The sequence below is a fragment of the Micropterus dolomieu genome, linkage group LG12 (genome assembly GCF_021292245.1).
Source record: "Micropterus dolomieu isolate WLL.071019.BEF.003 ecotype Adirondacks linkage group LG12, ASM2129224v1, whole genome shotgun sequence".
NCBI lineage: Eukaryota > Metazoa > Chordata > Actinopteri > Centrarchiformes > Centrarchidae > Micropterus > Micropterus dolomieu.
Genome location: NC_060161.1, coordinates 3,217,330 through 3,230,170, shown reverse-complemented (window position 1 = coordinate 3,230,170; position 12,841 = coordinate 3,217,330). Strand labels below are relative to the sequence as shown.

Here is a 12,841-nt window from a genome sequence, read left to right as displayed (position 1 = left end):
TATGACCATGTGATATTTCAGTTTTTCTTTTTTAATAAATTTGCAAAAATTTCTACATTTCTGTTTTTTTTCTGTCAAGATGGGGTGCTGAGTGTACATTACTGAGAAATAAAATGAACTTTTTTGATTTTTGGAAAATGGCTGCAATGAAACAAAGAGTGAAAAATTTAAAGGGGTCTGAATACTTTCCGTACCCACTGTAAGAACTCAGTCTGGCCTAAGTGAATTCCCCCCATGCAGCGCTGATGTGTCTACAAACTAACATTACATGTGTATCGGAACCATTGTATTTTAAGACCAATATAATTGGACCCACTCACTTTTACTGTCTGCAATCCAGCTGTTTTTCACCTTTCAGAGTGTCAAATCCTTTTCACTTGAGAAATGCAATAATAAATTAAGCTCCGTTCTGCAGCCGTAACTTTCACGCTGCTGCTTCTTCTTCAAATCCGTTCCAGATCTGAAAGCGACACAGAAGGACTGAGAGCTGCCCTGACTTCAGCTCTGTTGTTTTTAGATTTTTGCATAAATAAAAACATTTCCACCAAAAATTGATCCAGGAAAGACAGAAATTGGTGCAGAAAAGTTCACCACAATGCAGGAAATTAAGTGTTTAATTCTCAAAAACAGATTTAAGGAATCATGATAGAGACTCTACTGTCATTGTATACTAAATACAACGGAATGCAGTTTAGACCAAAACACTGAACTGAGCAGCTTTAAAATAGCAGAAGGAAGACAGATGGTTGTAGTTATTTAGAATTATTACACTTGGAAAAAGTTTATACCTTTTAATTGTCTGCAGATTTCTTTCTGAAAGGATGTGATCTATGGTCAGCAGAGCATCAAAGTCAGTGGGAGGGTTTTCATTGATAAAAAATGGGACAGATTTATAAACTGGTATTCAAACATTTAGCATCACTGCAGTCAAAACATCAACAAATGATCAGAAATCACCAGAAGGTCTCAGAAACGTCACTCTTCAAAGTTTCTTCACTGCTGCTTTGTCACTAACCTTCATAAATTTGCAATGTTAGTTAACTTCAAAAACTTCCAAAGGATTGTTCAAAAGCTACCAAAAGTCAGTTTAGATTCTGGAGATGAACGTTTTGAAATGTGTCCAAAATTGAGGATGGATTGAGTGATGATAAATGCATGAACATGTTCAAACTGTCACATCTGTGATCAAAGTTCATCAAGATATCAGAAAAGGGTTTTGAATGACTCATTCGTCTGCAGTCACAAACACTTTATTCTCTCTTGCTGCTGATAAAAACACATTATGTTGGTTTAATTCATCAGGAAAGAGTTTTGAAAGTAAATTTCCTTTTAGTTTTTATGCTCCTTTTATTGTCGTCTTTTGAAATCATTATATTTTCTTGTTTTATTTATTATATTTTTGTGTAAATGTTACATAATTAATTTACTTGTAATAAAACTTTTTAAATAAATCCAGCTGTAACTTTCTCTCCTAGTTTCCCCATTCAGATCCGCTCCTCTCTTCAGCACCTCGGACAGCTCCTGCATCGCTGCTGCTGCTATTTGTAGTGTTTTTAATTTTTTTTTATTCGTCTCTTACTTCCTCATTGATAAAAACACATGAATGACGATGAACAGGGGAAAAAAACACAAAGTCCCACAATCCTTTTGGGGCCGTGCGTCCTCTCCAGCGGAGCCGGGGTGTTTTCTCTCCGTGCGTCATGGTTAGCGCCAGAGAAAAGCGCGTGACAATTCGCCACAATAAGACCGGAAGTGTAGAGATTTGTCTTTCAAAATAAGATTTGTGACCTCAAATATATCACAAAATTGTACTTAGGCCTAAGAACAGTAGGTTACTTTCCACCAATGGCACTCACGCCGCTTTTTACAGCAGTTTTGTAAAACAAATTTTGTAATTGTACAACAATTTTCCAGAGCAATGCATCACAGCTTTTATACTGCTAATTTCCAATGCCATCCCTAATGGTCAGTTCTCTTCTGTTTCTGCCTCATTGTTCCATATATAAAGTTAAATTATTTGTTAATAAACTTTTAAAATCACTTGACATGTGTCTCTGTTACTTTCCTTTTTCTTAGATTCCTTTGAAAGGGCAGCAATTATCGATATTATCATTTTTTCTCAATTATTTGTTGCTATAAAACAAACAATTCCCCACCACCAAAGATGATTCCTCCAAAAGTCCAAAACGCAAACATTAAAGTGAGTAGCTGCAGGATCGTCCAATGAGAACGTTAGTCTATTCCTCGCAGCGCTACAACGCTGTCTCCTGGCTCAAAGGGCTTTTATTTTTAAGACTGCACACCGGAAACGTTATCTAATGATCTGCTCTGTGTTTCCTTGATTCTTCTGCTTGCCAGCCCGAAAACCAGCGAGAAAACATCACTGTGATGAGACTCTGCCGTCGCGGAGGGTCTCTATTAGGCGTCTAAAGTCCGGTTTACTGATCAGCTGAGTCCGTCTGTCTGCTCACCTGTCTGTCAGTCTGTCTTTGGGTGGAGGGACTCGGCTGCAGCGGGAGGATGCTCTTCTCCTGCCGAGAATCAGGACTTTTCCTCTCCCGTCATCCGGCAGGATGCTGCGGTCTGAACCCGGGGTTTCTCCCCTCCTCTGCCCGCTGAAGTTGGATCATCTGCGGGGATTAAACACTTGTTTTTGTCGCTCTCTCCTCCTCTTTCTCTCCGCCTCTCTCCGGAACTGCCCGATCGTTTGACAGTGGAAATAATCCGCTTCTTTAAATTTGAGATTCTGGATTATTATACACCCTGCCCTCCTGACTCTGGTGGATTTTACTCACGCACAGATTTGTGAATGGGTTTGTGAGCCGCAGCACGTTTTCCTCCAGAGGCACCTGCTGCACCTGCGTTATTCCGCGCAGGGATGGTGTGAACACGGAGGGGATACAGGAGGAAAACACCCGTGCTGTAGTAACCATGTCTGGTACCGAGGTCGAGGATTAGTGTGAGGAGGGATTATATTTTCCAGGAGCCGAATCCCTCCATCAGATGTGTGTTCATTTGTTTGTTTTTTTGTCTCTGGGGTTTTAATATTTTTTGGACACGGCGAGAACTTTCCAGACGCGTTAGGATATTTTTTCTATTTGTTTCTTCACTGTTTTATATCCTTTGGGGAAGCAAAAGAAAATCATCTCCACTGTGTCTGTAGGTAAAATAAAACTAACTAAAGTAACCCCATCACAAATAAAAAAAAAATATGTTCGTTATTTAATAGCCTTACACAGGTCACGCAGGTCACTATAGAGTAAAAACACTGTTAGTCCCTCTGGGAATATATACACTCAACCCACAGGAGATTAAAAAATATCAAGGCTGGAGAAACTCTCCGCCCTGAGGATGAAGAGTCATGATGATCTGACGCGCCCGTTAGTCTGAGCTCATGTGGAAGCTGCCGTCTAATTTACATGTTGAGGAGATGAGAAGTTTATTTTAAAGTGGAAACTATGGAGATAATAGAGACATGATTAGATATAAGTACTGAAATAACAGAAATACCAGATACACACAAGACTTGTATGTTTCTGTAGTAAAGTCGCTGTTTACCGTAACAGACACATTGTGAGGAGCCAATAATCATAAAAAAATTCATATTGAACTAATTTTATTTCACGGTTGTTATATGAATAATATAGAATTAAAAACGACACTACAGGAATATAGGTGATTATAAAGTGATTATTGAGTAGGCCTATCGGATGAACTATAAGGGAAGAACTTTATATCAGAGCCTTCTTGTACTTTGTGTGAATAAAACTGGTGATAATTCAGAATTAGGCTGATTTAGGCTGCATTATATAGGCCTATATATCTGGTCCACTTGTGTAACTTCTTTGATTTTGTACTTTGTGGACAGTGAGTGAGCAACAAGCAAATTAAGAATGAACTGAAGAATCGAAGAAAAGTTTATGTCTAAGACTTAAACAGACAAAACTGAACAATCACCTTGTTTTCTACCAAGGCTGAGCCCCACGAGAACGGAAGCATCAATCAGGTTATTAGTATATAAATTACCAAAACCCAGTCCATAAATATCGACCTCAAACCAGAGGAAGCGGCAGGAGTGAACGCGCGGCGGCAGCGGCGGCAGGAGTGAACGCGCGGCGGCAGCGGCGGCAGGAGTGAACGCGCGGCGGCAGCGGCGGCAGGAGTGAACGCGCGGCGGCGGCGGCGGCGGACACGGTGTCCCGTCAGATGAGTGAACATGTCGGACCGGAGCGCCCCGGGCTGCCGGCTCAGACTGGACTGGGTCTACGGATACCGGGGCCACCAGTGCCGGAATAACCTGTACTACACCGCCGGCAAGGAGGTGGTGTACTTCGTGGCAGGGGTCGGCGTGGTTTACAACACCAGAGAGCACAGCCAGAGGTTTTACCTGGGACACAACGATGACATCATCAGGTAAGACTGCTGCAACACCTGGATCAAATGAATATTATCACAGGGACAATAATAAGCTATATTAAACCACAGTAAAATACTTCTATAGTCCAAGAAAATTGCCAATGTCAATTTTAATAACTGATTAATCCAAAAAATCCTTCATTAACTAAAAATGCAAACAGGGTAAAGTCCTGCTAGGGACACCTGGAGGCCGAACATCCTGATGATCGAACTGTTCTTAAGTCTTTCCAGTAGTGAAAATGTAAGGTTTGTCCTGAGGAGGGCGCTAGAGGAAAGGTCACGTGGTCAATAACATCTAAAGAGTTCATCCTCCGAGGAGCGGGTGGAAGTGATCACGACTTTAAATGAAGATCGTGATGGTGGATTGTGATATTTTCTGAAGCCCAAGTGGAACAACACATTTTCACTTCCAAATCGTTTTTTTAATGCCCTGGGTACCACTTCAGCGTTATTGCTTTAGGGCTTGAAGGGCTCCACGGTCACGTTTACCATTAATAAATATCAAATGTCTAATTAGACTCATATATAAATAAATGTAGTGGTTAACGTTGTGAAAAGGTTTAGGCACCCAGAAAAACTTAGGTTACTAGGTTTAGGAAAACATCATGGTTGGGTTAACATATGTACGTTACTGACGTGACTTAACTTACGTAAGTAATGTTACATTACTTGCGTAACTCCTATCAAAACATTGAATGTTGACCTTTCACACAGGAAACAAACACAAGTCTTATTGTTGAAAGTCCAGTTTTTGGCGTACCTCCTCCTTACTGTGACTTTTCTGTTAAATATCCTACACCTGCTCTTAGCATTCAAAAAGGACTCACAGGGCTTCCCCCATGCGTGACAAACTGACGCCAACAGGTCTTGACCATGCGTCCACATGTGACGACTTGGTAGTGAGAACGGGATGAGTGGAAATTTGTCCTGCTGGTGGCACCAGAGGAAAGGTCAGGTCAGGAACATCTTTAGTACGTCTCCGTTGGGGAGCAGGAACACCCACAAAAAAAGTTCATGGGATTTGGTCCATATAGCTGTCCAGACTTCTACAGCCGGGTTCCTTTTGTTGAGGATAAACTCTTCCGTTATTGTGTGTGCAGTGTGTATTTCTTCTCGTGATGCACACATGTTTCACATTGAAACTGATGAAAACCACAACCACTTAAGCTGCTGAACTCAGCTTTGACATTCTGATTGTGATATTATTTGAGATATTAGCTATACACTTACTAGCCTTAGCATTTCATAAATGATCAGCAAGTTCCCCAGAAACCTCTTTTGTGTGTGTTGTAACTTAGCTTCACTGTTCTGCATGACTTGGGCTATTTCTGTACATTTACTTTGCGTTTTCTGTATTTTATATGAGCCTTCACCTGTGTGTGTTAGTCAAATCACGTGGGTTTCTTCTAAATTATAGCAACTTTAGTACAAAGTTCCCTCGTATTGTACTAAAATTACCTTAACTTTGAAAGATTAACTGGGAATGCTGGGGCCTCGTGTGTGTTTCTTTATGCTGTGTGAAATTGGTGAATGACTGAGCTTGAGTTTGATTTGACATATGCATTGTCAAAGTGGTGAAACTGTTTTCTGTATCTTATGGGTGTTTCCGTAAATTACAGTGCGCTGAGCTCTCTCTCCAGTCTAGAAAGCTCCTGCTGGGGCTGCGGTTAAAGGTGGAGAAGAAATTAATAAGATGCAATATAGGATAACAAATCATCGTCATATCATCTTAACACATTTGCTCAGTGAATTAGCATTACAAACTAAAGACATTCATGACTGTCAAATTAAAAGACATGAATTAGTGTTACAGTAAATGAAATTAATAAAGCTCATTTAACTTTAATATAATCATTAGTTGCAGGCGTTATATGTATCAGTAATGTACTGGAATGAGAGCAGCAGAGTTTCTTGTGGTTCACATACTATTATTAAAAATAACTTCTACACTATATATTAATACTACAGTAGAGGAATATTTGTGGTTAGATGTATGTAGACATTTATACAATAACATGGTTGTCTTGACTCAAGGGACAAACTCTATGAATGAACCTCGGTCATGCCTGGCAGTAAAAAAAAAAAAAACAAGTAGATTTTTACTTAGCTTTAATTATTTGTTAGATTCTGTCTCGGGTGAGTGGTCATATTCTCTTACTCACTCGGATGTTTTGTCTTTTTTTCAGATGTATTTAAGAAACCCTGGCGGAGTTTTATCTCTCCCACACAGTTTGGTAAATCTAAATAGAAACAGATTCATTCTGTGCAAGAAAACGTCGTTTTTAGGCTTTGGATGATATTTTCCTTCTGGGTATTTTAAGGTCTGACATCACTGGCATGTAAATAAGTGAATATATATATTATGAGCAAATGTGGATATTTAAAATGTACCTTTCAGACCTGCTGGCAGTGCTTTTTGCTTCTTGCAGTTCATCGATCAGCGGTGCAGAAAGGCTCAGGAGCAGATTATAATTTGTCTTTATTCCAGGTCTGATGTGTGTCACACAGGAGTTGCCCCCTGTGCCTCAGGGAGAAATTGTTTGTCACACAAACTGTAAAACACTCACATTAGGAAGTCCTGTCCAGTGTGTCATTATGCCACGTTACATCAGATAAACTGGGTGCAGGATTCCAGTATATTTCATCTTAAACCTGACCTAAACTGAACTATAGAGGTGTCAGTTCAAAACTCAGACTAGTAAATTAGTATCTGTGTGTTGTTGTCATATTTTGGGAGTCACTGACGAACTATGTCATCCTGCTTCTGATGAGGAAATGCTCATATGGGTAGTTGTTAAAGGCAGAAACTGACTACATACACTCACCTAAAGGATTATTAGGAACACCTGTTCAATTTCTCATTAATGCAATTATCTAATCAACCGATCACATGGCAGTTGCTTCAATGCATTTAGGGGTGTGGTCCTGGTCAAGACAATCTCCTGAACTCCAAACTGAATGTCAGAATAGGAAAGAAAGGTGATTTAAGCAATTTTGAGCGTGGCATGGTTGTTGGTGCCAGACGGGCCGGTCTGAGTATTTCACAATCTGCTCAGTTACTGGGATTTTCACGCGCAACCATTTCTAGGGTTTACAAAGAATGGTGTGAAAAGGGAAAAAAAACCAGTTTGCGGCAGTCCTGTGGGCGAAAATGCCTCGTTGATGCTAGAGGTCAGAGGAGAATGGGCCGACCGATTCAAGCTGATAGAAGAGCAACTTTGACTGAAATAACCACTCGTTACAACCGAGGTATGCAGCAAAGCATTTGTGAAGCCACAACACGCACAACCTTGAGGCGGAGGGCTACAACAGCAGAAGACCCCACCGGGTACCACTCATCTCCACTACAAATAGGAAAAAGAGGCTACAATTTGCAAGAGCCAAAATTGGACAGTTGAAGACTGGAAAAATGTTGCCTGGTCTGATGAGTCTCGATTTCTGTTGAGACATTCAGATGGTAGAGTCAGAATTTGGCGTAAACAGAATGAGAACATGGATCCATCATGCCTTGTTACCACTGTGCAGGCTGGTGGTGTGGTGGTGTAATGGTGTGGGGGATGTTTTCTTGGCACACTTTAGGCCCCTTAGTGCCAATTGGGCATCGTTTAAATGCCACGGCCTACCTGAGCATTGTTTCTGACCATGTCCATCCCTTTATGGCCACCATGTACCCATCCTCTGATGGCTACTTCCAGCAGGATAACGCACCATGTCACAAAGCTCGAATCATTTCAAATTGGTTTCTTGAACATGACAATAAGTTCACTGTACTAAAATGGCCCCCACAGTCAACAGATCTCAACCCAATAGAGCATCTTTGGGATGTGGTGGAACGGGAGGTCATGCCCTGGATGTGCGCCCCAAATTATTACTGTACATGTCCTGTTTTTACGTTATTATTTATAATAGGCTATGTGGTCGATCTGTGGTCTAACGTTACTAATCATGCTTATAATAAATTATTACCTCGTGACCTCTTTGCGATACAGATCAGAAGCATTAAAGTGCTGCATAAACTTCTATCAGTCACCGGAGTTTGATTTCCCCACGTGGGTCCTGATGATGCAGGGTGACAGTCGCCAAAGCTGTCCAATCAACACGTTACCTGTACGTCTGTGTAACGTCATGGTTACTCCTCTGGGTTCGTTTGTAAAAGTGCAGTGTGAAGACCTCTACCGTCTGTGTGTCTAGTGTCAGCTGATGTGTGTGAAATGACATCCACTACATGATGGGATGGAGTCACTGAAGAACTGAACATATTAATGATTTTTACATTTGTTTCAAACATGCATCTAGTGTTTTCAATGAAATAATAACATAACATGCTGTGCCAATAAGTCATACTCTATACATACTCTGACATACTCTCTCAATCATGACCAGCCTTGAGGTTACAGGTGGAAAAGCAGAGACTGAACCATTAAACCACTGATTAACCAAGTTATTGTTTGCTTGAGAGAGAGAGACATCACCATTACAGTCAAACCCCTCCCCAAAAATAGTTTGTTTATGTAATGTTATGTTACATATTTTGTTTGTTTTTATCTCCCCCTGCAATGTCAGCTGTCTCTCCTCCCTCAGAGTGTGTGTTTATGCAGGTAATGGAGAACAGGTTGGCACACTGGATTGGTCCTGCAGAGCTGATTGGAGTCTCCTGATTGGTCACCTGGATGACAGCAGCCATCTTAAGCCCCAGTGACAGGAACTCCTCTCTTTCTCTCTCTGCCATTCCCAACCTGAGCCTGTGTACTGTGTGTTATGTCTGTTAGTCGTGAGTAGAGAACTCTTTGTAAGTGAATCTGTGTAAATCATCTTTGTAATTCTGATTGTTGTTGACAACCTTGTTTTGTTGGCTTTAGCCATTTTGTTATATACAGATGTTTCTTTGTTGTAGCTTCCTTGTGTCCGCTACTAGCAGTGTGTAGGAGTGAGAAGCTCTTTTTGTTTGCACCCTTTTTCTCCTGTTTTTGAGATTAGAAGCCTAGTTTAGAGCTTTGTCTCTTCTTTACTTTCTGACACAGCTCATCTCTGAAGCTAATAAAACTGCTAACTTGTATTTCCTGTGTTCTGGCCTTGTTTGGGAATGGGAAGAGTGGGAAGCCACACTTTTATGTTGCGTCCAGGATACCCCTAGACCCTGGGATGTAACAGTATGTTTACCTGTGTTTTGCTCTTTACTTTGAATAAATAAATGAATCAGCCATATCGCCAGGCTGGATGAGATGGAGTAAACCTAACTAAGTGAATACATTTGCACCTTTCCCCAGAGGAAAAATCTTTTGCTCAGAATAGTCTTTTCTTGAACTCTTGAGACAACACTAAGCTCTCAATATTATATCTTTTTGCTCTCCAATCAATCACTCCAATCTAAATTGTTGGTCCTAAAAGGATGAGATGAAGTGAGATTGAGGTTTTGAGACTTGGGTAAGAAAATAGATACTGAATTGAGATTACAATAGGAGATTGGAAGTCACAGATCTCATCATTGTCTCTTTTTGAGTTCATTAACATCTTGCTTATTGCTCCTAAAAAGCAGTTGGGAGCGCTGGGGAGACGTTTGTGTTACATTGCTGTCTATGCTTACAGAATCATGCTGGACTTGAACCCTGCTCCTGCTGTTCAAAGAGCAACAACACTGCCGCTGTGCCATCCAGCTAGAACTAGTTGTGAAGGACTGATTGTCTTTAGAGTACAATTTTCCTTTACTTAAAAGAGGAGAAATACCATATCCACAATTAAAGTCCTCAAAATTCTACTCAAGTAAAAGGTATAAAAGTATTCCATAGTGGATGTACTTAAGTATCAAAAGTAAAAGTGCTTATTCTGTATGACAGACGCATGTTGTATCTCAGTTCTTGTGTGCATTCAGTCCTTAATGAATTATTCTCTAAACATCATGTCAAAGTATTGGGTGTTTCAGTTATGCTGGCTGTTACCTTAACAAACTGGAAAACATGACACTTGGATGTCAAAATGTATTTTATTTTTCTCAGTAACTTTTAACAGATAATTAACAATAAATACAATAAGGGTTTGAAATTAAGGGGAGTAAAAGTACAAACCCCCATAAAAAGAAAATACTCAACCTCAACATTTGATGTAAGTAAAGTACTTGAGTAAAATAACCCCTAAGTGGGGTCACGAAGACAAAACTGAGAAATATCTTGGAGCTTTTTTTCTGATCCACATTCTGGACTGAAATTACACTTATTTAAGATACTGTAGAGATCTCATCTTTTGATCAGAGTAAGACAGAGATGAGTTTTTTGCTCCTGAGGCCAATAAGAGAAAAATGAGATATATATATATGAGAAGAATCATGAGATCCCAGGAGTCATAGCTGAGTTTTCTTTGAGCTCTTTCTCTGATCTCATGGTCCAATGTTTAGGAGACTTAAAATAGACTTATTTAAGATCAGTTAAAGATCTCTTGTTTTGATCAGAGTCAGCCATAAATGAGATTTTATATGGTTGTTTCTCCTGAGATGAATTTGAGAAGTGGGAGAAAAGACCTTTGGTCTCACCTTGGTATTAAAAGCAGCTCATCTGTGTCTAGGAGAAAAGAAGGAAACAACTATGCGATCTAATCTTGGATTTTGCTTTCCTACGGATCATTTTCATTCTTTTGTTTCAAAAATAAAAAACAAGAACTGCAAGTGTGTGAGGATAAGGTATATGAGTAAGGTTGTTACCTCAAAATTTCATTTGTGCTTTCATTTGCACTCAAAGGCACTCATAGTTAGACTCATATGTGGTGAAGTGCACCTGCTTTGTGGTTCATGGTTGTACATGAAGACTGAGGAAGACTGTGAATTCACCCCTTAAAGTTTCCATCTGTTCATCATTTTTCATACATACTCTGTGGTCGGACACTCTGTTTATACAGTACCAGCTGCCATGTGACAACCAGATTTCAGCACTGGGATAAAGGACATTAAATGGCTTTGTTATGTCATCTAATGGTCCATTTTGTTCTAACACCTACAAAGTTAGTTCACCTAGTAAGTTTTTTTTATAAATTGCTATTAACTTCACTTACTTCTATTATTTTCTATTATATTCTCCTTTCCTCATTTCTCTCTCAAATAATTTTTCTTGAAACAATTCAGCTTGCAATGCTAGGCCATCATCTCATTTTGTAGCACTGGGACACACTCATTCACCAAATCTTTTCTAAAAAAATGTTTTAGTTGAAACTTAAAGTCACATACTGCTCTGAAAATAGCACAGCCTTGTAATACACTTCCAGTAGTTATAAAATGTCTGCCTTCTCCTGCCTAGTGTGTTATTGTACATTACCAAGCTAACTGAACAACAATGCCACAAATTCACTGGAGTATTGTGAGAAAGTTTTGTTAAAATTTTTTTTATAAAGTCTAAATAAGTTTTCCCCTCTAGTCTGAGCTTAAGGGAAACACATACCGTTGGAAACTTGACTCACATCAACTTGCAACACCAACATCAGCATTTGCCACTATCATACTACACCACTTTCCTACCTTGGCGTCCTCATCTGTCTTTATGATGCATTTGGGTGTCTCTTGATACAGTGCCTTGCGAAAGTATTCGGCCCCCTTGAACTTTTCGACCTTTTGCCACATTTCAGGCTTCAAACATAAAGATATAAAACTGTCATTTTTTGTGAAGAATCAACAAGAAGTGGGACACAATTATGAAGTGGAACGAAATTTATTGGATATTTCAAACATTTTTAACAAATAAAAAACTGAAAAATTGGGCGTGCAAAATTATTCAGCCCCTTTCAGTGCAGCAAACTCTCTCCAGAAGTTCAGTGAGGATCTCTGAATGATCCAATGTTGACCTAAATGACTAATGATGATAAATAGAATCCACCTGTGTGAAATCAAGTCTCCGTATAAATGCACCTGCTCTGTGATAGTCTCAGAGGTCCGTTTAAAGCGCAGAGAGCATCATGAAGAACAAGTAACACACCAGGCAGGTCCGAGATACTATTGTGGAGAAGTTTAAAACCGGATTTGGATACAAAAAGATTTCCCAAGCTTTAAACATCCCAAGGAGCACTGTGCAAGCGATAATATTGAAATGGAAGGAGTATCAGACCACTGCAAATCTACGAAGACCCGGCCGTCCCTCTAAACTTTCAGCTCATACAAGGAGAAGACTGATCAGAGATGCAGCCAAGAGGCCCATGATCACTCTGGATGAACTGCAGAGATCTACAGCTGAGGTGGGAGACTCTGTCCATAGGACAACAATCAGTCGTATACTGCACAAATCTGGCCTTTATGGAAGAGTGGCAAGAAGAAAGCCATTTCTTAAAGATATCCATAAAAAGTCTCGTTTAAAGTTTGCCACAAGCCACCTGGGAGACACACCAAACATGTGGAAGAAGGTGCTCTGGTCAGATGAAACCAAAATCGAACTTTTTGGCAACAATGCAAAAC

The 12,841-nt window shown here is 39.9% G+C and overlaps 1 protein-coding gene across 1 annotated transcript in view; it reads left to right on the top strand.

The window, feature by feature from the left end:
- Positions 1-4,216: 4,216 nt before the first annotated feature.
- The window catches only part of LOC123980677 (echinoderm microtubule-associated protein-like 6), a 98,341-nt gene continuing 89,716 nt past the window's right edge, over positions 4,217-12,841 (top strand). Inside the window, exon 1 of the mRNA XM_046065198.1 lies at positions 4,217-4,413. Coding sequence (XP_045921154.1) covers positions 4,217-4,413 — 197 coding nt within the window. The remainder of the gene's footprint in view (positions 4,414-12,841) is intronic.